This window comes from Mesocricetus auratus, unplaced genomic scaffold (genome assembly GCF_017639785.1).
Source record: "Mesocricetus auratus isolate SY011 unplaced genomic scaffold, BCM_Maur_2.0 Super-Scaffold_4256, whole genome shotgun sequence".
NCBI classification, from domain to species: domain Eukaryota; kingdom Metazoa; phylum Chordata; class Mammalia; order Rodentia; family Cricetidae; genus Mesocricetus; species Mesocricetus auratus.
The window spans coordinates 106166089-106191806 of record NW_024429182.1 but is presented as its reverse complement, the minus strand read 5'-3'; the positions used below and the strand labels follow the sequence as shown (position 1 = coordinate 106191806).

Genomic DNA, 25718 nt, shown 5'->3' with positions numbered 1-25718 from the left:
CTTAAATTTGGTGACAAAACCCAGGATAGGCTCTTCTGGTGCCTACGTTTCCCCTCAGGGACCAAAGCCGCATTGAGACCTGATCCCTCATCTCCACCCCACCCATAACAGACTCATCTTCTGACTCACCAATATCTCAGCATCCCTGCACCCATGTCAATTAGGGAAGTTTCCCTTTGGATCAGTGTAAATGCTTCCCTGAGTTGGAGGAAGTGACCACTGAGTGTCCCTCGCCCCTCTGGTACTCTTGAAGGTGAAGGTACCCCCCAACAATGGTCTTTAAGGCTAAGGCTGGCCCTCTTTACCTGACCCTATCCATCAACCCTTAGAGCTACAATTGTGCAGTATCCTTAGGCCCAAATGGACTATTGTACCTCCTTCCTGCCCTTATATTCCACCTTCTCTTCAGAGCTGCCTGTAACCCATAGCTTTTGTGACTCCATTCCCCAACCTTTCTTGTGAATAAGCTTGCCCTCCTGGAGCTCAGTTTTCATCCTCACATTCTGTCATCAATGAAAAGCCTAGTACCAAGCACCAAGCCTCTCCTCTGGCTTAGCCAGACTAAGCCCTGTCTTAGTTAGGGTTTCTATTGCTATGAACAGACACCATGACCACAATAACTAAGCCACCACATTCCATTTCCTGACCCCAAAAGGCTTGTAGCAATATCATAATGCCAAAATGCATTCAGCATTCAGTCCAGCTTCAAAACTCCCTGTAGCCTATCTCTGTGGACAAGATTCTTATTCAGAAATACCTTCTTGCAAATGGCCACAAGTGTGAAGTAAGAAAAGCTCTGTCAAAGCAAGAGATGGCTAGTGCTTTATCCAGCCAAAGATGTCAAAGTGGTCCCGGAAATTTTGGTGGTGGTCATGGAGGCAGTTTTGAGGAGGAAACTTCAGTGATTATGGTGGCTTCAGTGGCAACCCTGATGGTGGACAGGGTGGCAGTGGGGATGGGTATTATGGATTTGGTAATGATGGAAGCAATTTTGGAGGTGGTGAAAGCTACAATGATTTGGGCAATTACAACAGTCTTCCAATTTTCGACCAATGAAGACATTGTCTTCAAAAAGCTTGAAGTAATTAAATGGCCAGTTATTATTGTGACTTTAATGAGTTTCACCATTTAAAGGGTCACTCAAGCAAAGTCACAATTTGGTTATCAGATGGTTGTTGCCACACCATTGAATAATGGTATCAGATAGAATAACATATGGGAATGAAGCTTGTGTATCATCCATTATCATGTGTAATCAATAAACAATTTAATTCTCTTGAAAAAATCCCTATAGTCTATGACTGTCCAAAACTTATTTAAGGCTAATGTTCAAAGTCTCTTCAGAGATTCATATAATCTCTTAAATGTGATTACCTGTAAAATCAAAATCAAAAAACAGATTACATATTTCTAACATACAATGGCACAGAATATACCTTATCTATCCAAAATATAGGGAAGGAAGCATAATGAGGAAATACTGGAACAAATCAAGACCACAAAAAATAGCTGAGCAAACTCCAAACTCACATCTCCATGTCTGTTGTCAAAATGCTCTTCAGATCTTCAGCACTTTTCAGCTTTGTTGACTGTACATGTTTCTTTCTCTTGGGCTTGTTCTACTCTCTCTTAGCAATGTTCTTCAGCAGGTATCCCATGGCTTTGGCATCTCCAACATTTTGGGATCGCCAGGCTTCAAATTCACAGCTTCGCAAAATGGCCTCTCTAGGTCTCCATTCAGGGACACCCCTCATAGATGCCTGGTCTCAGTGACTTTTCTTAGTTGCTCTTTGATTCTAAAACGAGAACCATGTGGCCAAAGCTGCCAAGTTCTGCTGCTTGATATGGCTAGAATATGACCTCCGGTTTTCTGTTTTCAATGGTTATCTTCACTACCTAAGCTTGGTTGTCCTTGAACTTGTTCTATACACCAGGCTGGCATCAAACTTGGAGATCCCCAGTCTCTGCCTTATGAGTGTTGTGATTAAAGGTGTGCACCTCCATACCCAGATCTAAGCTTTTCTTTAACTTCTTTTCACAAGTTGAAAATGTATCTGGGCGGGATCTTGCCCGGAGGTCACCCTTCCCTTTATTCTGTTTCTTAATCTATTTATTTCCTCTTGAACACAGAACTTAGTTCCATTTCACTTCCTGGTGTTCCTATTCTCCTCAAATTTTACATTTTCTTGCTCCTTTTCATTATAAATTTTACTACAGTTACCCCTAATAACTACATGACAGAGTCTGTAAGAGGTTGTTTTGGGATTTCTTCTGCCAATAGAATTAATCCAAATCTATTCACTTTAGCTTCAGGCAGACTCTTCAAACAAGCCCAAAAAGCAGCCACATTCTTCATCAAAATATAAAAAGAATGATCTCTAGACAACACCTTAAAACTCTTCTCTGAAACCTCTTGAGCCAACTCCCCACAGTTCAAATCACACTCAGCACCATAGTCTTCCATTCTCCTACTAGTATGGCTCATTAAGCAGCACTTGAAGCATTCCACCCTTTCCTAACCCAAACTCCCAAAGTCCATATTATTCCAAACAGAAACATCGTCTGGTCTATCACAACACTATCCCACTCCTGGTACCAACTTCTGTCTTAGTTAGGGTTTCTATTGCTGTGAAGAGACACCATGACCACAACAACTATTATAAAGAAAGAAAACCATTTAATTGGGGTATCTTACATTTTCAGAGGTTTAATCCATTATCACCAAGATGTGACATGGTGTTGTGCAGACAGACATGGTGTTGGAGATGGAGCTGATATTCCTACATCTTAACTTGAAGGCAACAGGAAGTCTTACTGGGAGTAACTTGATTATAGGAGATTCAAAACCCATCCCCACAGTGACACACTTCCTCCAACTAGGTTGCACCTACTCCAACAGAGCCACACCCCCTAATAGTGCCACTGCCTTTGGTCCTCTACCCAGAGTCCTTGGGATGCCGCGACTATAGTTTGCAGAGATGTTTTTCTTCTCTCTCATCCATGTGTATGGTGTCTTCTATACCTCCTGGTTCCCCCTTGGGATGCTTTTTAGAAAACCTCCTGCCTCTCTACACCTGGCATCTGACTTGAAAGGCCCTAAATTTATTCACTTTTGCAATCAAATTTGACCTCCATACCCCTTAGATAATCAATCCAAAGGACAGCCTAAGGTACCCTAGATCCTAATATTATTTGAGACCTTTACAAATACTGTGTGTCGTTGGGGAAGTGGAAAGAGATTCCCCATTCCCTATTTCTATTTTCTGTGCTTCAATCCCTGTTTGCTTTTGTCTGGTCTCTCCCACTCTCACGTTGTCTATGTCCTGTATTTTAAGTTACCAGTTGAATTATCTGTAAGTTTGTTGCAAACTAGGAGCCAGGAGCTGGACCTAGCAGGAGGGGGAGAAAGCAAAGGAGTAGGCCAGTTGCAATGTGCACACACCCTGCACCTGATCTCCACCAGCTGGTGCATCTCTCAGGTCACTTCTTTCTATAGTCAGAGCTCAAAAATTTCCTATCTATAATCCCTCTTTGTTCTTGGCTTACTGGATTCAGTTTTACAGGAATTTATGTGTCTTTTAGGTATGAGCAGCATTAGACCACTGTTTTATGATGTCCTATTTCAATTAAAAGCTGACTCTGGGTTAGGGCATGTCTCCCACTCCTCTAGACCCAAGCATGCTTGTTTAAAGATTTCTTCCAAACTCTCTGTTCCATATTAGATGAACAACCTAACTATGTGACAGAGAAAGAAGAGCAAAACAAAGGGACAGACTATTCCCAATAGGAACTATTGGGATCCTCATACTCTTTTCGTTTTGGTTTAACTCTCTAAAACTTTTGCTAAGGTATGAATCTTATCTCAAGATTTGGAAGACTAATGTGTAAACTTTCTGTACCTCAAGATTTGTAAGCCTATTGGGTGATTAAGACCCTGGAAATTTTGAAACAAAGGGGTTAATTTAAAGCATAACACTGACAGTCCAATCCGGAAGTCGGTACTGCCCTTCTTAAACACCCCCTCCTGTTTTTCACAATCCTAATTGCACCTTGCCTCATTAACTTACCTAGATTTCTTCAACAGATCCAAAAGATTTCTAACCAGACTTATAATCAGTTGCTGTTATAGGATTACTGACACCTAGCTATGGAGTCAGAGGCCTGCAAGAGGTTGCATTATTACCAGAATCAATCAAAGATAGCCTTGAACTGGAGTCCAATTAAGAGACTCCATATCAAAGAACACACCTATCTCATCTCAGAATGGGATGTTTAGAGAGAGGGGTGGGAGGTGATAGATACTGTGGATTTTAGAAAAGGCATTTAGTCTGGCACTAGAGTCTCACTCTCTTTGCCTGGCAGTGTGAGGTAAAACAAAAGTGAGAGGTTTCTTGGCAGCAGTGTTTCCAAGGTTACTAACCTGGGCAGTTATATCTTCATGGATACCACCATTACACCTGCAGTCCTACACAGGGCCTGTATTATACTGACCCTTTCATGAATCAAAAAATGATGGACTTGGCCTTGGAATGAAGAGAGTGGCACTGTGATGCATTGTATGATCATTGTTCTCATGTGTAGACATTCTCAAGTGTCTCTGTTAAAGGCAAGTCTTCAGCTTTTCCATTGTATCATAACCAGTGACTCCCAAAGAACCAGAGAGCTTGTCAGCTATTGAAGCCCTAGCACAATGTAGAGAAAATAAAGAGCTGCATCTCTAGAGGCCAACCCACATCTGACTTATCATCTATCATCATAGAACTTTGCAGAAGTAAAGGTTCTTGAGCCCCACCCTCAAAGATTCTGTTTCCATGACTACAGCACTCCCTCAGGAAGACAAAATCATGAAAAGGTCTCTTAACAGTACCTGGTTTATTATAAGTAAACTAATTAATTGTCAAATAAAATTTGATGATTTAAATAAAAGTATGCAATTGAGTGGTTATAAACATTTATTAATTGAAGGAATATTACCTAGCCTCTACATAGTGGGCTAAGTATTAAGGGTATGGAGGTGAGGAGATGAAGTTCTTACTCAAGGCAAGATTTTTGATGTATGTGATATGTTATCAAATAGTTCTGAATTCTGTAAGAAATGAAAGCAGGATCTGTTCAAGACAGGCAATGAGGTTAAGTTCAGGGAGTATGCACAAATTGCTCCAAGAACTGGCTGATAAGCTGAGATTGGGAAAAGAAGTGACCGCATGGGAGAATGGCCAATGTCCTAGCTGTTTGGATCTCTGGCACAGATGCCCTGAGGCTAAAGGAAACTTATACTGAGGGAAAACAGAATGAAGGCCCTCATGAGAGAACAGCAGAAGTGATGTAAGATGGAATAAGAGGGATGGGCAGGGGCCAAGGCCTAAAGTGCGGGTTTTATTCAAATTAAATGAACAAGAAGCCAATGGAAAGGCAATAAGGATGGAAAAGATGTGAACTTTGTGATATCCGGATGCTGAAAGGGAAATGAATGGAGATGGGCGCAAGGTGATGCCAGGCGCAGTAGAAACTAACAGGCTCTCTCTGCATCCCAGGGAGGAATGATGGACTGCTAACAGTGATGGTGGAGCTGGAGAAGAGAGAATCGGATCTTAAGACACTCTCTAGCTAGACTAATGAGAGCTGCAGGTGGATTCCATGAGGAGATGACAGGGAGAGAGACAGAAGATTCTTTGTTAAGGGGCTCAAGTGGGTGGGTGTAGTATTGTTAACTGTTGAGAGTCAGGAGGAAAACCAACCAGATTCAGGAAAAATGGTTTGATTTTGAGCACAAGTTTGACATCTTTGGTATCCAAATGAAAATACAAAGTAAAAACATAGCTTTATAAGCCTCTAGCTAAGAAAGTCATCTGCAGTGGAGATGAAGACTAGATCACGTTTGTGCAGTGTTTGACAGGGTCCCAGGTGTTCTTTGCAGCTACATGGGTCCTGAAACTTCTTTCTTGTGCTTCATCCCATTCCTCATGTTTACATAACCAGACTGATGCTATTATTTTCAATTACAGGCTGCAAAGTGATCAGCGCTTTACAGATGCCTTTGGCAAAGCTCAGGCCTTTCTAAATCTTTCTTTAAATATAAGTTTGCATATTTTTGCATCAGTGAACCAAATTTAAAAGGAATGCTAACATTTAACTGCTAAGACATGTAAATAACCAATATTAATTTTTCATTTTTCCCTGTGTTCCAGGCAGCTACTGTCAGAAGTGTTATCACTCTCTCCCAAGTGCCACTGCCTCCAGGAGGAAAAGGAAACTTAATTAGAAATTTCTACTTCACATGCAATTTATAGTCATTCACTTTGAAACTTGCTTCGGGGTGCTGTAAAAGTTTAATGCAGAGTGAACCATTTTTCTCAAGTTGTCAACAAAATGAATACGGAGTATGGAATATGTTTGCTTATTAAGCCCTGGAAGGGACCTAAGACATTTAGTGTGAGTCTGTCTTCCTCAGGGAAGAAATGGAGGCACAAGTAGATGAGATTTGTCCCCAAATGGAATAGGCTCACAGCAGGATGTACTGCAACTTGGGACACAGATTTACAGGGCCCCATGCTTCCTTTTTCACGACCCACAGCGCTCCAGCATTTCTCCTAACCAATCCGCTGGCCCTTTATTGGAGTGATTTTCTAATAGCCAAGGTCATCCTTTCACTTCATGTGTGACTACAAAGGAATCAATGGTAATTATATGTCCTAACCATATGCCAGGCACTGTTCTAGGGCTTTTATATATATCAGCTCTACCACCTGACCTTGCTCTGTGACGTGGGTGATCTGACTACCGCTACTTTGTACAGCAAACCTCTTCTGCATGTGGTTCTCATGTGCTAGGGTACTGACCCTGGGGATATAAATGCCAAAATAATTACTCCATTTCTCTAAACTCTTGGTATGTATATATAGTCATAGATGTCCAACAGACACAGCAAACTTCTCTCAGCCAAACTCACTTTCCATTTTGTATCTCTATCTTGATCCACAGTACCCTCTTAGGCCAGATTATCTTTTTTTATTTTAATTTTAAATACCTTGTTTTACATGTCAATCCCAGTTCCCTCTTCCTCCCCTCCTCCCGCACCCTCCCCATCCCTCCCATCCTCCCACCCTATTGCCAATTCCTTCCACATAAGGGATAACTAGAGTCTGTCATTTCACTCAGGGTAGGGTCCAGGCACTCCCCCTAAGAGTCCAGGCTGAGAGAGCATCCCTCTTTGTGTTATGGACACACGATGTCTGTTTGTATTCGAGGGATAAACACTGATCCACTGCTCAGGGCCCCATAGGTTTCCCAGGCCTCCTCACTGACTCTCACATTTGGGGGTGTGGATCAGTCCCATGCTGGCCTCCCAGCTGTCAGTCTGGGGTCCAAGAGCTCTCCCCTGTTCAGATCAGCTGTCTCTGCTGGTTTTGCCAGCCCATTCTTTGCCAATTTGCTCATCACTCCTCTCTCTCTGTCACTGGGTTCCTTGGGTTCAGTTCAGTGTTTAACTGTGGGTGTTTGCCTCTGCTTCCATCAGTCACTGGATGAAGGCTCCAGGATGGTTATAGACATCAAGTTCATTATCAGGAATGGGCATTCGGGGTGGTCTCTACACTATTGCTTAGCTTGCCAATTGGTGTCATCCCTTTAGATCACTAGGGGTCACAATGGTGCCTGATCTGTCTTCTAACTTATGATTCCCTCTTCCCCCTATCCTACCCCCCCCAGTCAACCTTCCTGTTCCTCCATGACCTACTCTCTCTTCCACTTCTCCCCCTCTCTATTTCCCAGCTCCCCCCTCCCTCACACCCCTCGCCGTGTTCCCCATCTGTTCAGAGGATCTTGCCTCATTTCTCTTCTCTTGGGTACCATGCATAAGGCCAGATTATCTTTAAAAGTTCTGATGTTTTCTTAGCTCCAATTTTCAATCTAATAAGTTGTACAAATATTGTTTGAACTCTGGATGGATCCCAGAACACTTGCAGACAGCTGCATGGGCAACCTCCATCTCTTCTGTTTCCTCTCTCAAGTTTGTGCCCCATTTCTACCTCATTTCCCTTCTCATTTGCATAATTCAAGCCCTTGTCTTATATCATTTGCAATCTGACCACCATCTCACATCTTATTTTTGATCACTTCAGCCTTGAACCCCAACTTCACCATTACTGGGGCTATCCTACCAAACATAGGGGAAATCATGTCCCAGGCTGCAGAGGAGCCCTGGGCGCTTACTGACAAGACTTCTTCCCATAGCACTCAAGACCACTCTTGTTGGTTCCTTACTTCCTCTACATATACTATGCTTGACACCCAGAAGGCTCCAACCCAAGACAAGCAGGATATTTGTAGTCTCTCTGACTCCCTCACTTAGTATGTGTGTTCTTACATCTATTTGTTTATGCCTCACCTTGTTCAGTGCAAAATGAGTGGTGGGGAAACAGTTTACTAACTGTAAAACGCTTTTGAGCTGTTATCTTTAAATCATAGAAATCACTGAATTTACAACCCAGAGACCTCAGCGGGTAGCAGGCCTCCACACCACCATTTCCCAGTGTCTCCTTGGTGGCTTGAGTAAATCTGTGACAGAGTCACACATGACTGCTCACTATATTCCGCCACCTCAAAACAGTGAAGTCATGTCTCCACTGTAGAGAAAAGACAAGACCCCTCTATATTTACTTCACAAAACACCGGGGACGCATCTGCTCACCTTACTATCCAGTCTCTTTGAAAAAAAGATAGAGATAGTTTGGATACTGCCCTACTTTCTTCTCAGCTGCCCCACTGCCGAATTCTACCCAGACCTCCAGCTGTGACATAATTTGTTGCAGAGTCCTTTGTGCCCTTTATCGGAATGATTTTAATTGAAACCTGTCACCAATTCTGTAGACCTTTCCCACGGGGCTACCTCTTTGTATTTTTTCACCATTAATAACTATTAAATCTTTGGAGTTAATCTACTCTTATTTCAACATAGTAGTCTTCTAGGAAAGTCACTCCTTGATTTTATTATTGATGATAAAAGCTCATTTTAAAGTCTTGGTTTCAGCCGGGAAGTGGTGGCACACACCTTTAATCCCAGCACTCAGGAGGCAGAGGGAGGCAGATCTCTGTGAGTTCGAGGCCGGGCTGGGCCGAAAGCCTCCAAAACAATACAGAGAAGCCCTGTCTCATAAAAACCAAAAAAAAAAGTCTTGGTTTCATGGGTAATAGCTAAATGTTATAATACAGCATCCATTTATTGAATAACTACAATGAACCAAGTATTATGTTAAGCTCAATTATTATTATCTCCAATGTCCTTGAGAACAACCTAGTAAGATAGAGGTTAGTACCATCTTATGAATAAGCTAAGTTTCAGGAAGTTTACCCAAGTGAGTTACCCAAGGTTCTAGAATTGCTAAATGAAAGGACTAAGGTTAGATTCTTTACCAAATCTAAATTCAGGGTTCTTCCCATGACACTGTTCCTTGTAGCATGAAAAATAAAAACCCAGAGACAGATATTGGAGTTCAAGCTTCAAGCTGAAGATCAGAGAAGCAAAGTAGCCAGCCACTAGCTCAGACCATTCAGACCAGAGGGGCAATCCTCACACTGCTCCTCAGATTGACTCAGACTGCTACATTCTCCTCAATGTGACTAGAGACTCATTGCCTGAGACTGGCTACTGAAAACCCTGCTCTTATCTTTTATACCTCTCTAGTGCTGGAATTAAAGGTGTGAGCTCTGTTACTCTTTTAAACTGATTCAGTCTTGTGTGTCCCTGGGTGGCCCTTGAATTCAGAGAGATCCATCTGCCTTTGTCTCCTGAGTCCTGGGATTAAATATGCCTGGCTTCTATGGTTAACTAGTATGGCTGCTTTGCTATTTTGATCTCCGGTGGCTTTAATAAATCATAAACAATATATCATCACAGTTCCTAGAGAAGGCAGGTGACATGAGGTGAGATGGGATACCCCAGGGCCACTGACAGCATCAGAACTGCCCATGAAAAACATCTCCTGAGCAGTCAGTTCACTCTCAGTCTCATAGCAATGATGGCAATGAACACCTGCCTCTCTCCCATTCTTACACACTCTGAGTTCCTGGAGCATGGGACTGAGTGTAAAAAAGTTGTTTTCCCCAACTTTAGACAGAGAAGTGGTTCCCTATTCCAGTTAGGATAAAGTCTAATTTCACTGAAATGGTTTATCATGCCCTGTACTCCCAGATGTTTGAGAGGTAGTGCTGTATCAGGACTAAGATTCAGACTCTGAGATGTAAGATTTACCAAGTAAAACCTCCACATGTGAGGCTTACCATTTATTATTTTAGCAAGTTATCGCATCAACTGGTCAACTCTGAAATGGAGGCTGTTTTTTTTTCTTGCTTTATAGAACAGTCATAAAGGTTAGGGGAGTTTTTGTCTATAAAATACTTAGAACAAACCTCAGTACCTAGTAGTGTATAATTGTCACCCACCCTTATCACTATCATCAGCTTCATTTCTCTTGCCCCATCTCGGATCTCTTTCCTCTACTCTCCCCTCCCATCGGTCCTTCATTCTGTGACCTGGCCTGTTGTGGGTTACCTTGCTTCGACACCCCTTGGGGGAGGAGGTGAGAAGATGCAACACCAATGACTCAGGCACTGGGAGCCAGTGAGCAGCAGAGCTTGCTGCAGACTCATTTATTAGGGAATTTAGACCTGCCTTTATAACCTCATCCCAAGGTCCCATTGGCTCAGGTGACTGATTCTGCTGCGTTGTCCTTTCCTCATTGGTGTCTCTGGGTCAGATGTCTCTTCGTCAGCAGTCTCTGGGCCTAGAGGCAGGCTTGGCTCAGGAAGGAAGTGCCTGCTGCGCATGTTCGTGCTTGGTAGGCTAGCTGGCAGTTTCTCCTACACAGGCCGTCTTTACTATATACTTTTATCCATGTCTCTTGTCTGCTGACTACTCTTTCTGCTTCTGTGCCTGTTCCTTTTTCTGCATTCTCTTCATCCTTCACAGAGAATCTGCGGTCCATCCATCCTCATTCGTATAATTCATTCAAATATATTCTCAGTGGTACTTCCCCCAGAAAACTACCATACTTTCCTCCTACTGTCTGTGTCTCTGACCATTATGACTTTGTCTTCTCATATTTAAAATGAATGGTTACCTGTAATTGTTCTCCACTAAACAGAAAATCGTTTGACAATACTGTCACTCTTAAACTAGAAAGGGAAATAGCTAAAATGGACATTTGTAAAGAGTCATTTGTATCCAGAGTCTCTTATGGCTATCTCATGAGGCACATGCAGAAGGCGAATAACCAGAGTAACCACCCATGTAATCCTTGACCCAAAGCATTTAGCTGAGCCTCTCAGGAGGAATTAAAAGGCATCTGGATGCTAAAACCATGATCCAAAAGGATATCCAAAATTAGAATGGGCAGACCAGAGAGAAAGTGTGCCCTGTTACTAGAAGCATACATGGAAAAGCATTGGTAAGATGGCAAGACTAATACATAAATATGGAGGAGGAAGTGGAGTTGTTTAACTTGGAAAAGAGTCTACAGACTTGTAATATTTGGGAATTCATGTGGAAGAAATGATACTGTTCTGTGAGCCTTCAGAAGGCTGAACTGGAACCAACACGTGGAAAACACCAGGAGGAGTCGACCAAAGCACTCTGTTTTATCACAGGAATTGGCCAAAACTGGTATGGATTTACTTGAATGTCTTGAAGTCCTTCCTGAATAATAAGCTAATGTCATACAGCTATTAGAAGACCATCTGCCTAGGATAATGTCATGAGAATATAATGCTTACTTCTTCACTCACCTTTTGGCCAGCTGTATACCATCAGTTTGAAGATCAGGGACTCAGATTCTTATGAGTTTAAGGAACAGTGATGACTCACTTGATTCCATACCAGACACAACAACTTATTCAAGCTGACTAAAGATTAAACAGCCAAATTAAAGCTATGATCACACTATAGGAAAACATGGAAAATTTGTTAGATGACTTGGAGATAGTGAAATACAATAAAAAATTCTAAAGCTTTTAGAAGAAGAAAGAAATGACAAATGTGACTACACAAAACATTTTACAATTATCTATGACAAGAGAGCATAATAATATAAAATATGATGTTCAATAATGTAAAATATGTTTTTAAAAGGGAAGATTTTAAGCATGCAAATAAAAGTTTAGCTAAACAAAAAGTCAGCAAATATAAAAAACAGACATTTATATAAAAACAAGTTAAAATCACTAATTAGCATAAAAGATGCTTACCTTCATAACTGAAGAAATCTAATTAGAAATATAATTGTTTACTTACCAAAATGGAAAAAGTTAAATGTTGAAGTATATGCAATTAATTAGTAGAATTAATTGTAAAAATACAAAATTATGAAGTGTGTAAGAATATACATTAAAGTCCCATTTTTAGAGGTAATTTAACAATGACTATCAAAATTGCCTTTGCTCAACTTACCATTAGTGGCTATTTATTATAGAATTGATTATCATCGCAAAGTGTTAAAGAGCCAGTGTGTCCATTAATTGTGAACTAGTGATACAAAACATTCTATGCTGAGTAATAGAACTATATATAGCATTAAGATGAATGAGATCAATGTGTAGGTGTAGTATGTAACTAGGAAAACTTCCTGAGGCTTACTGTAGTAACCCACACCTTTAATACCAGCGTTTGGGAAATAGAGGCAGGAGGATTTCTATGAGTTTGAGGCCAGCCTGATCTATATAGTGAGTTCGAGGAATTATGCAGAAAAACCCTGTCTCAAAACAACAACTCAGAAAGACTTGCTGAATAAAATCAAGATATGAAACAATGTATACTACATACCTCACTTATAGTAAATATTTAATCCTACATTTTATAAGCTGGTTTATATTCATGACAATGTAGTGAGTAGTATACACAGAAAGTCATCAAGATTACTATATTCTTAAGTTTTATTTTTAGTTTTTACTTATATTTATGTGTGTATGCCCAATGGATCTCTTGAAGCTGGAGTTCTGGGTGATAGTCTGCCACCTGATTCTGAAAGCCAAACTGGGGTCCTCTTCATGAGCATACTTAACCACTGAGACATCTTTCCAGCCCTAAGATGGTTGCTTCTTGAGATAACAAAAGGAAACATTTGCTTCCGGCTTTTTTATAATACTGATTTAACTTTTAGACATGAGTATTATATATCTGTATTACTTCCATTTTTATATCAACATGCTATTGATAAAGGAAATTATTGTCTTTGTTTTTCTTTTTATCATTTAAATTACAAATAATAATGTTTAATTGTACAATTTTTTAAAATTCATATACTTGTTTTTTTTTAACCAAGAACATGTGCAGGGAATTCATCCCTCATGAGGACACTCATAAATGCATTACAAAGAAAATGGAGCTGACTTTAATCACATCATCAAGACTCTCACTAAGAAACTCTAGAGCATTCACAACATGTAGGCTTCCAGTTAAAACCCAAAATGACATGAGCGTGTATGAAAGATGCCCAAGATATATTATTAAATGATAACTTAAACAAAAACAAGTTGTATATTTATACATGATACTTAATTCACTGGTTAAAAGGCAGTAATAAAATATTTATGTAGTGAGAACAGAAATTCAGATACGGCCACATGCTTCATGTAGGTGCATTCCAGAGCAATAGACACAAAGGAGACCTTCAATGGAAGTTGAAATGGTGTGAGTTCACTTTCATCTTCCATTCTGTAACTTTTGGAAACTTAACATTGGTAATGTCCATTTTAACAATAGTTACTTGTTTTACAGAGAGAAGAAACTATTTAAAATTATTTGGCACCTAATATTTGTATAGTTGTGCTTGCTATTGGCAAAAGTCTGCCTTTGCTGATCTTTCTGACCACCAGAATCCTTCTTCTGGCCTATCAACATTCTGGGCCAAGTAAAAAATGACTATTCTTTATTCTTAAGTAGCTTTGGGATTTCTCAGTTCAAGGCGTGCGGGGGGGGGGGTACGGGAGGGGTGGAATGCTGTCAGTTACCTTTTTCTTCCTGCGATAAAATACCTTGACCTGAAGCAACTTATACAGGAAAAGGTTTATTTTGGCTTATGAATCTAGAGGGAAGGTCCATAATGGCAGGGGAGGCATGGCAGATGACTGGAGCAAGTAGATGAGGGTCACATCTCAATGACACACAGGCAGCTGGGAGCAGGAGATAGGGTGAGGTTATAGAACCTCCAAGCCTGTTTTTAAAGATGTATGTCTCTAGTGATGTACTTCTTCCAGCAAGATTGTACCTCCTAAAATTCCATGATCTGCCCCAACACTGTCACCATCTGGGGACCAAGTATGCAAGCATGTGATTCTATCACTGGAGTGGCTTTCGACTCTAGTAGCCTAACCATTCCTTCCTTCTGAAGTGAAAGAAAACAGGTTCAGGGGTGTGATATTACTGTCACTCATCTAATGCTTGGCACAGCATGCCTTGTCTAGCACAGTGAACTTCCCAAAATTAATACATAGCCAATGCTTGCAGGAGAAAGTTCTACAGGATAGAAAGCCAAAGGAAAGGCAAAAGAAACTATAGAAGTCAATGGTGAGACTTTAACAGTTATTAGGAGGGAACAATGATGTAAAGTTGAAGACTACAGGTCAGCCAAACCACCTAGGGAAACAAAGTGGTAACCATGCCTTCATTTAACTACTTAGAATCTCTGTTGGAGAAGATTGCCCAAAGCCAAAACAAGACAATATATTGAACATATAAATGAGACGGTCAACTTTTAATTCTTCTCTTGGGTGTAGCATCCTCCTCTGTGTACAAAAAGAGACAGAGTGAGGATGCCATCTATATTGGCTAGAAAACCAGGCTCAGTGTGTTTTCACTTCCATCAGGAAAGTTTCTTGCTCTCCTTTGAGATTCGCCCACTGTCCCTCTTTCCAGAGAGAGACAGAACCCTGGGCATTCTATCCTGATGGCTTATTTACTTTATTGATTGGAGAAAGATTGAAGCTTTTGCTTCTCATTGACTTTGACTTGCTGATGATTTTATTTTTCCTGTCAGAGTTCAGGGCTTGTTTTAGAGATGCTCTGCTTCTCTTCTAGTATGGGCTCCAAAATGGGAGCTAGTGACAGCAAAATAAACTCCAGGCACTCTTTATTTCATTTTGTCAGAATTCATTATGGAATTGTGCATGAGAAATGGGGCAGTCAAGTTTATTTTGGAACAGGACTCAGGGCTGTCTCACCAAGCTCCATGTGACAGGACTAGGCACTTACCCAAAGAGAGGGATCTGGCAGCTAGCCAACCCCATTCCATACAGTCTCCCTAGAATGTTGTCTGAATATATGAATCTGTCAGCACGTACTTGTCTGTGGGCATTACATGTGTCTCTCCTCATTATCATTTCCCCCCTCTAATTTTAAAGCCAATCTGCCCCAGAAATATGGGAAGCCCATGGGAAAATAGTAATGCACACACTTAAACCCTTGTGGACAGGGAGAGACAAAATATTTCCAATATAGCCAGGCTGTGCCACAAACACAAGATGAAATTTCATGTCCCTGCTTTCTAAAAGTAATCATGACTATGAAATTTGTTGAACTAAGAAACTCCTAAATAAGAAATGAAGGATTTTTTGAGGAACATGGCATAATTTTAGATAGCTTATTAATATTGGAAAACTTCTTTCTTCTATCTGTATTCTATCCTTCAGAATACACATATTGTGCCTAAAACTCTGGTCTATCTTCTAGGTGAATGGCATCGATCTCCGTGGAGCCTCTCATGAGCAGGCAGCTGCGGCACTGAAGGGGGCTGGGCAGACGGTGACAATCATAGCACAATATCAACCTGAAGGTCAGTCCAAACTCATGCTTGGAATGTTCCAGAATGGCTCCTTGTGGTTACATTACTGATTGTCAGTGCTAATGTTGACCAGTAATGTTTCTATTAGACTACTTAGGATGGAAACTTAATGATTAATGTCCCCTAAGTCTCACAAAATTGTTACCCCTAATCTTTCAGGAGAACCTCGGGCAGGCGGAAGAGCTCATATGAACCGATGAACTCAAATACTCCAAAGCCAGTGCCAGCTTTATTTCATTTATAATCTTATCTAGTCACCAATGGATACTGGAAAAGCAAATTCTTTAAAAATAGATGTGTTAGGTAGACTACTGTTTGCGTTCAAGGCAATACCTTAATTTGCATTAATGCTAATATGTCTTAAGATGTTCCACCCACTTTTCAGCTATACAGTTCTCTGGAATCAATAACTGAAAAAAGGGGGGGGGCAGATACTTGAAGAGTTGCTGCAGTTACCAGTTGGATTGGCCAACTAAATATTGATGACATATCTCAAATGGGATTAATGCTTTATATAAACATCTGTTTCTCTGATTAGAATGATTCTCAGAAATACAACTGGGATGTGAAGAGTGTGTGTGTGTGTGTGTGTGTGTGTAAGGCTCCTTTGCTAATGAAACATAAACACAACACTATGAAGTTATATCTTGTGTCATAAAAATAAGGATATGGCTTCCATCTTTACGAAATGCAGGTTCCTTGGCTAGGAAAGGATGGTACTCAACAGCTGAGGATGAGATTAGAAGTTGTGAAAGAAAAGCTCTGTGTGCTGGATATAAAGAACTACTTTTTCCTTTTCAGTGATTCCCCACTAACTACAATTCATTGTGTGTCCTGTGGAAGGTTAAAGTTTGAGTTTTGTCTTTGGAAGCCTAGGTTTTATCAGTATAGGTAGACAGTATGTTCTACAAAAGAATAAATAAAACACCTTCTTTCATGTGTATATTGGCATATTGGCTTGGTTTGTGCCTGACTGTAGAAGAGTATTTGCAAGCAAGTTAAAAAAAACATTTTTAATGAATGTGCTATCTTGTCAGCCTGTGTCCCATGACCACGGTAAAGAGAGAATGCATGGTGGTCAAAGATAAGTTGATGATGAGCACACTCTTCCTAGAGCCTGCTAGGAAGTCTTTGTGCTTCTCTAATATTGATGCATTTTCCCCAAGCAGGATCTCTTATAAAACAGAACATAGACAAGAAACTGAGTTAGAATAATTTAATAAATTCTATCATTCATTGTGAAAACTACTTCATACTATCTTCCATGTTTTCAATGGTGTTTTCTTTCATTCTTGAACTGTAGGCCCTTCCCCATCCTTCAATATATGGAATAAAGTACCTGGCTATTTTTCCATTTCTGAAAATGTCACCTCAGATAATTCTACAAACTAATAAGATGGTTAGAACCCTGGTTTTACTACCAGAAAGCTTACTCCTTGTGCCAGTGTTTAAATAACCTTGAATTAGATGATTGTAAACACTAAAGGATACACTGAAGCAATCATGTTCTAGTTCCATCAGTATAAATCTCCATGTTTCCAGCTGTTCTTTAAGGGCTATACTCCAGTGGGATAATAGACTCCACTTTATCAAGATGCCCATGAAAAACATGTCTTACAAATCACATCAACTGATGATCATTATGCAACCTGCAAATAACAAGCATCTTTCACAGCTTCAGTATACAGAATGGAGTCACAGGATGACATCCCTCGTTTAATAAGGCCTAATGTGTCACAGCTATGTATCATCTGGAAATGAGGTAGTAGCAACCGGAAGCAATCAGTTTTATTCTCCCTTTCTCCCTTTTGCAAACATTTTGGGTAGCCAAGCCTTAAATGAACTATTGTTTGGAAGGAAAGACTGATTGGATTTTTGTTATGGTTGTTAGAGGACATTTAAATTGCTAAACAGCTTAAGGAAATGACTGACAATTTACTTTTAAATTAACAAGTGAACAGAAGAGTACACTATGAATGCTGAGATTTCATTTTCTTTCTTTCTTTTATTATTATTTTTTTAAGACAAGGTTTCTCTGTGTAGCTTTGGAGTCTGTCCTGAAACTTGCTCTGTTGACCAGGGTAGCCTCAAACTCACAGAGATCCATCTGCCTTTGCCTCTTGAATGCTGGGATTAAAGGTATGTGCCCCACCACCAGACTCATTTGAGAATTCTTATCAGGCCTCTTTCATTTCTGTCAGTATTGTAATCCCTGTGATAGTGTTGAAATTTATTACATTTCTGTTTCTTTTTTTTTCTTTCTGGTTTTGGCTTTTTGAGACAGGGTTTCTTTGTGTAGCCCTGGCTGTCCTGGAACTCACTCTATTGACCATACAGAGATCTGCCTGCTGGGTTTAAAAGAGTGTACTACCACCACCTGGCTCATTACATTTCTTTTGGAGTGGTCAAGAACTAGACTTCTAAGTTGAATAGATAGATCATTGGATGAATACCTTGCCTCAAATGCCTGAGGATGTGAACTGAATCCACAGAATCTAGTAAACCCAGGCCTGGTAGTGTATGTATGTAATTCCAGCATGCCTACGAGATGGGAAATGGAGAAAGAATTCCCAGAAGCTCACAGGCACAACTGGTGTATACACTTGCAAACAAGAGATCCTGTCTCAAACAAAGTAGAACTTGGGTCTGAGGATCTGACCTCTGACCTCATTGCATGTGCATACCTGCACTCACACCCATACATACACAGGTGTATCACACACAAGCACACACAAGGAGAGAGAGACAAAAATATCGAACTAGACTTTGTTACTTTCAGTCACTTTCAAGTTACTTCATGGGGAAGAAGCCACTGAAGGCTTTGTTCAACACCCCTAGATACTCAGAAATTTTGTCTTCTACCTCAACTACATTGCATGCTGTTAATTTGCAAGCAATGTTTTCACCTTTCTAAATAGAAATAACTTTATTATTCATAATGGAAACCAGTTCCCAATGAATATGAGCAACACTATGAGAATAGCACTATCTCTAAGAATTATGAATGCCACTGAAAGGGTAAGTCTTCAGGGTTCACAACAACACAGAAATAGCATATTGTAGAAATGTGGAAATGGAACTACACCTTGAAAAATGGGTGAGATTTGTGTTTTAGAATGAAAGGAAAAAGAATATTTTATTGAGCTTGCTTCCATGAAAGCAAACATTATCCATGTTCTGCTCACTGATAAGTTTCCTTGGTACTGCAATAGATATTTCTTCAAAACTTGCTAAACAAGTGAGTGAGAGATTTATGAACCTCAATATTTGTGTTTCCACTCAAAGATATTGGTGATCAGAGGGAATCTCCTTTTTTATTTACTTGGACTTTTCAATTTTCTTTTAAAGATGGAGAAACTACTGAAAGAATGTATGTTGCAAAATACCAACTGTTACATTTTTACAGATTTTCAAATAATTATAGTTATTATAATGTAGCAATAAGTGTCTTCTTTCATGAGTTTTATGCTAGAAAGTGAAATTGTGTTTATATGCAGTTCTGCTTAAAATGAGTGTGGTCCCTTTTATCTACATAACCCTGTCCACCATCAGTGTGTGGTCCAAAGTAGTGGTGTTCGCTTGTGTAGACAGTGGAAGGGCCTTATTTCCTTCACCGTATTTCCTTCAGTAGGGTACTTAAAATTCAAAATTAAAAACCCAAAGATTTGTGGCATGAAATTGAGACAGCCTGGCCATGCTTTCATGTATACATTCAGTCCATCGATGTTCTTTTCTTTTTCTGAATTTTTCCTATGCTTCCATGTTCCACGGATATGACAAAGCAGTGAGACAAAGAAGTCTTCCTTATCTATCAGATGATGATAAGCAGCTTAAAGCAATGAGAAGTAAAGATGAGAGTGACAGGGAAATGTTTGGTGATTATGGAAAGCTGTGTTGATAAGATATTTGAACAAGAATCTAAAAGAAATGGGTAAGTCACAGAGACAAGTGGATAAAGAAATGAATTATTTGAGTATCCCTCTACAAGATGTGGTGCATGGGCCAGCAACACAGACAATTTTTAACAAGTCAGAATTTGTCAGATTCCCAGATGACTTGTGCTCATATTAGAGAAGTGAAAGTTTGTCCATGCACACAATGTCATTTGATACTACTATGTTCAGCTTCCTCTATCTGAAGCACCAAGAGGTCACATAAAGCTGTATTAACAAGTTTCATTTCTGGTGTGTGCCATCCAATGATTGGTCCTAACTCATTTGTTTCATTAGGGATGGATACAATTTCAGGGGATTTCAGAAGCTCATGTGTCATTTCAGTTTGCATATTTCTTCCCTATAAACATAGATTATCAAGAAAGTTCATGGTTTTGCTAGAACTCCTCAGGTAGCGAGACATTGAATCCGGTCAGGTGTCATTGACTACAGTGTGGCCTCTACTGAAGGTAAGGAATGAAACAGAAAGATAAGATGAAGAAACAATGAATCCCTTCCTGGAAGATACCTCTATATTCCAAATCAAAGTCTTTAAGACACCACTATAAAACTTCTTAGAGTGATTTATTATTTTTTAAATCAGAAACTCATTTAAATAATCTTGCTCATACCTCCTAAGTCATAAAGCTAATTCCAAAGGAATAGAATGCATTTCTTTTATCAAAAAGTGAAACCCTGATCTTACTGGGACTACCCACTGACTATGAGCTTGAAGTTAATATGTAGCTACAGAAAATAGGTGAGCACATATACATACATAGAAGAAACTGATTTACAATGCGAGCTGTAATCCTTTCTTTAAATCAATGTATCTACAGGTTTGTGCATATGCATGAGCAGCTGTTGCATGTAAAAGGGTTTTACCAAGGCAAATAATTGTATCTTAAATGCTCAGGCAAGACTGGCAAAATCCAGCTGTGAAACTTGGTCAGAAATTACAACAAATCAGGGAGTATTTAAGAAGAGCAACCTCTGGACAAGAAGGGAATACTTGCTTCCTAGTGTAGACCTTGAGCTAGTTTGTCCTCAGGAGCCCATTTTCTCACATGTTTTCAAATGGATAAGGTAGGTGAGATATTTCCAGGAGAATCCATATAGATATTTAAATTCAGACTCAAAAAACAAAAGAATCCTTGATTTCAGCTGAAAGAGCACCATAAGCTCCATTATTTGAAAGTTTTCTCACAAACATTGTATATTCTCTTCATAGCTTCTAATGTGTAAGAATAAATGAATGAACTAGAATATCTGTAGTTTAACTACAATCACTACTATATAACAAATTAGAGTTGTTAGGGTCCTTCAAGATGATCTCTTCTGGACACTGAAGTCCAGACAGTGTCCAGATAACAAGAGGTTCTATCTTAAAGCTGCAATAGCTCCTGAAGCAGAGGCTAGTTAAGCAGTCCCTGGTCTCCTTATTCTTTTGAATTCACTATATTTGCTAAGAATTCTGTGTGCTTAAACATAATCCAGTAAGAGCTTTATAATCTAAGAACACAAGGAGGAAAACAAAAACCTCTCAGGGTGGGGCCAGGGCTTCCTCATTTTATTATCATGTCTAATTGATAACTGCAAATTGCTGTTGTTTATGTATCATGGTTAATATTAGATGTGTAAGCAATTATTTTTAATTTAAAAATACATGCCAGACTGGAAATATTAATGCTTTACTAAATACCTCAAATATATTATGATTTCTTCTTCTCCATTAAAACTCACTCATGCACTACTCTTCATCCATCTGGCCATCCATCCCACTAACTCATCTCTCGTCATTGAGCTCATCCTTATATGCTCTACATTGTCCAATATAATACATTTCTCAATATGTTACATAAACTTTGGCTTTATTAATGAGTGATATATTATAATTTTTAATTAGGAAAGAAGTTTCACATGACACTAGAATTTGTATTGTTTAGCAATGTGTTTATCTGTCTATCTATTCCCACTCCCCCAATATACACACATATAGTAATAGATAATACTATTAAACCAGCAAATAAAAACTCTCCCAAGGACTGGAGAGATGGCTCAGAGGTTGAGATCACTGGCTGCTCTTCTAGAGGTCCTAAGTTAAATTCCCCGCAACCACATGATGTCTCATGACAATCTATAATGAAATCTGGTGTTCTCTTCTGTCATGCAAGCAGAGCACTCTTTCCCTAATGTCTTAGTTGTCTTTGTTTCCTACTTATAGAACTATAGGACATGACTATGCAATGTATATAGATTCATGGGAGTTTCTCTTCATAAACCTTGATCATCAATGATGTTGAGTCTGTCTTCTTATGCCAAAAAGCCACTTTGGACCTGGTTCAATTCAGCCAGAATAGAAGCAGGCATCACTTTTTTGACAAAGAAATCTCCACTGACCTCATTGTCTATTCTTGGAATGTTAAATATCAAACTCACATCAAAGTGACTAAAATCTTCTGTTGTTTTTGTTAATTTGGAGGGGGGATGTCTCTTGGCATCTACCAACATAAATTACTCTGTTGTGCCCAAATTCTGAACCCCAAAATCACCAAGAGGCCCATTTCGATGCAAAAGCAAAGAGTCTTTTATTGTAAATGTTTAACGAGCTAACCCCATTAGCTCGGGCCCTTCACCTCGCCACCATGGCAAATGGCTGAAGAAAAGACCCCAAGCAACCTTGAGGCAGGGACCTTAAAGTGCAGCACAAGGGGAGTGTCTAGGGGTATGAAACAATTTCAGGATTGGTGCGCTTCCAGGTTTGGGTGACCTGCCCTGTGTTGATTGGTCAACTGGTTGTTATGGCCCATAAGCCCTCCCAGGGTGGTTGCTATGTTCTGCACGTCACTGTTGTGCCCTATCCGTAAAGCACACCCCCAGAGCCGTAAAGCACAGGCCTGTCAGCTAACTTCTGATTGGTTCCTTGCCACGAGGAGGGCATCTGACCTCCTAGTGACCAGGACAGGAGCCGCAAGGCCATGCAAGCACATGTTAGCCTGTAATGGCTGCTAAAACGGGGGACTCCTCACTACAACTCAATGCTAGAAGGAGCCAAATAATCCATGTGCTGGAAATACTCTGACAATAATGGTAGATCCACACCTACCATTTGCCACACTTAAATCAAAAGCGAGGAAATAAATATCTTTAAAAGCATTGCTTACTATATTCCTATCATGGAAAGAAAATAGTCTTTACCAGTCAATCCTTCCATTTTATACAGAAGTTCATGTTTCAAGAGACAATGAGGAAGGGGGGTACAAACCCAGAAGGATTAAAATATCTGTTAAACTCGGTCCATGTTCCTGGTGTTTAGTAGACTTCACCAAAACGCCTGATTAAAATAGCCTCTTACTTAAGCTGGTTTGAAATTTTAGCAGCAAGTAATGAAGCATTTGTTTCTCCAGCCCATTATTCTATAGTTAATGCCTTATTGACCATACTCAAGACACACCCCTTTTCTGAACACTGATTCCCTGTGGTTAGAGATTGATTTTGTGGGATAGAGGAGTGAAGGCTGGTACAATGGTTGAGATTCAGTCAGATATAGCCCTGCTGGCCTGAAACTAACTATGGTAAGATTTTCCTTAAGCTCTTGAGCTGACATTTTATGAACTTTAACTTATAGCCTCTTCTAATTAAGCATGTTATCAAAAATAAAAATTATAGTAAGCAGGTAATTCCTCAGTGTCCTCTTTTTCTTTCTCGCCTTTAAAGGTGTAGAAATTCTGCTTTCACATACAGAAAGGAAGGACTTATAAGTTGCTCTGTGCTCAATGGGATTTGAACTTTTTAAGTTTAATACAAATAGAAGTGCTTATTTTTTAGGGAGTTTTAAATTAACAACTTATTGTGCACAGCTCTTAGTTTGTAGGTCCATTGTATCCAAAGCTTACCAACTCCATAAATTAAACTATAATTCCTGAGCTTTAACATAAATTAATTGAGGCTGAAAGGAAATAATATAAGAAAAATCTATTTCAGGAAATCAAGTATAAAGAATGCTGAGATAATGGAGGTATTTTGAATTCTCAGAATTACAAATAGTAGCAGCTTTTATATAGAAAAACCAAACCTAGGGAAGATAAAGTACCCATCTTTAATATGCTTCATGGAATGCTAATTCAAATGGGATTCCTGGTAGACTCATTGATTCTACTGGCTAAGTCTATGAGAAGCAAGACTATCCAAACTACTTTAGTTCAAGATGACTTTCTTAAGCCTCTCTGTTTGCTCAGATATATCATTTCCCCGCTGCTAGAAGTAACGTTCTTTATTAATCAAGAGTGGCATACACGCTGGAAACATTAAGTAGTGGCAGAGCAAAACCAATTCATTCCATCTTCATTCAGCTGATATTCATTAAATGCTTCCAATAACTGGCAGGAAGCCCTGGCTATCGAGGTAGAATTGGTAGGAGTAACAGATATGACCACTTCCCTAATGGGCCTACAGGCAGATCAATAAAACCTTCCTGGTGAGTTACAGAAGCTGCTGTGCATGGTATAGAGACAGAAGAGAACATGAATACTGAGTGTTGATCGTTAGCACTTACATACCCAAGTGTATGCAAAACCAGATCACATGGAATTTCATGACCTAGATTGGAAAGTCAAGAAAGCAATCTCTAATACTTTTTCTAATCTGAAGGGTTAGTAGGAATTAACTTGTCAAGGCATAGTGGAAGTGATGAGGAAAAATGTTCTCAGAGGAAAAAGCCTGTGAATTCAGTCTATGGAAGAGAAAGGGCTGCAGGGACTGAAAGCAAACCAGAGAAAGCTGGAGAAACACAAGATGTAAGAAGAGAGAGAGAGAGAGAGAGAGAGAGAGAGAGAGAGAGAGAGAGAGAGAGAGAGAGAGAGAGAGAGAGAGAGAGACTGTGTCACACAAGATGTAAAGTTTGGGTCTTCCCCTGAAATCAATGATAGGTTATTGAAATGTTTTAAACCTCACGATGGTGGGATAAGATTTGCTATTCGAAATATGTCTACTAAATGGAGAATGGTTTATCAGGCACTGTATAAGTCGGAGTAGACTACAGAATCCCCAATCTGGGGAATATTAACTCTCTGAAGCCTCTGGTGAATGCCTGACAACACCTAGATCAATAACCACATGCAGTGAAAAATTGTATGAATCCTTTCCTACTTCTGCACCCACCCAAAATATCTTAACCCTTGAACTGACAAAATGGCTCAGTAGGTAAAGGTGCTTGGTACCAACCATTAAATGTGAGTTTGATCCCTGGGAGCCACACAGTACAAGGAGAAAGAAGACTGCTACAAGTTTTCCTCTGACCTCTACACCTATGCTATGGAACATGTACATTCATAAACATGTAAGTACACACACAGACACACGCAATACAACAAATAAATGTAATATTAAAAACTTAATCTTAATTCCTTATTGTACTGAGACTGTTTTTAGATGACGATTGACCATGAGTCATTGAAATTGCAGAAAAAGAAATCTGACTATTCCAGGTGAGAAATAATGTTGGCTAGATCAAAGGTGTAGCAAAATAGGAAGAAGTTAGACATATCTGAGATGAGAATAGGCAATAAAACCATTAGATTCACAGACAGGCTTAGTAAAGATACATTAATTCAGTTGGCCTCATGATGCACATCTGTGATCCCAACAGTTGAAAGATGGTGGCAGGAGGATCAGGAGTTTACAGCCAACTTGAGCTCATGTAAAATTTAAAACTAAAGGGAAAACTTTGGGAGTCTGAGCATCTTGAGTTTGAAGTTTTGTTCTGGGAAAATTATGGCAACAAACTGACATAAAGGCAGGTAGAAATTACTAGCTGTGAAGCCTAAAATTAGTGACAGCCTCTCTATTGTAGGTAGGCGTGGATTTACCTTTCAGAGTTGATAGCAGAATTGGAGAAAATAGCCATAGAATATTTGGAATGTGATAGACTAACCCTTAGAATGTGATTTCCTTCCAG

General features: G+C 39.7%; 1 protein-coding gene across 14 annotated transcripts in view; it reads left to right on the top strand.

Annotated features, from left to right (window-relative positions):
* Dlg2 (discs large MAGUK scaffold protein 2) overlaps positions 1–25718 on the top strand; it is a 1919116-nt gene that overhangs the window by 1607058 nt on the left and 286340 nt on the right. For all 14 annotated transcript variants that reach the window (XM_040732003.1, XM_040732001.1, XM_040732000.1 and 11 more), the window contains one exon: positions 15719–15821. In XM_040732003.1, coding sequence (XP_040587937.1) covers positions 15719–15821 — 103 coding nt within the window. The remainder of the gene's footprint in view (positions 1–15718; positions 15822–25718) is intronic.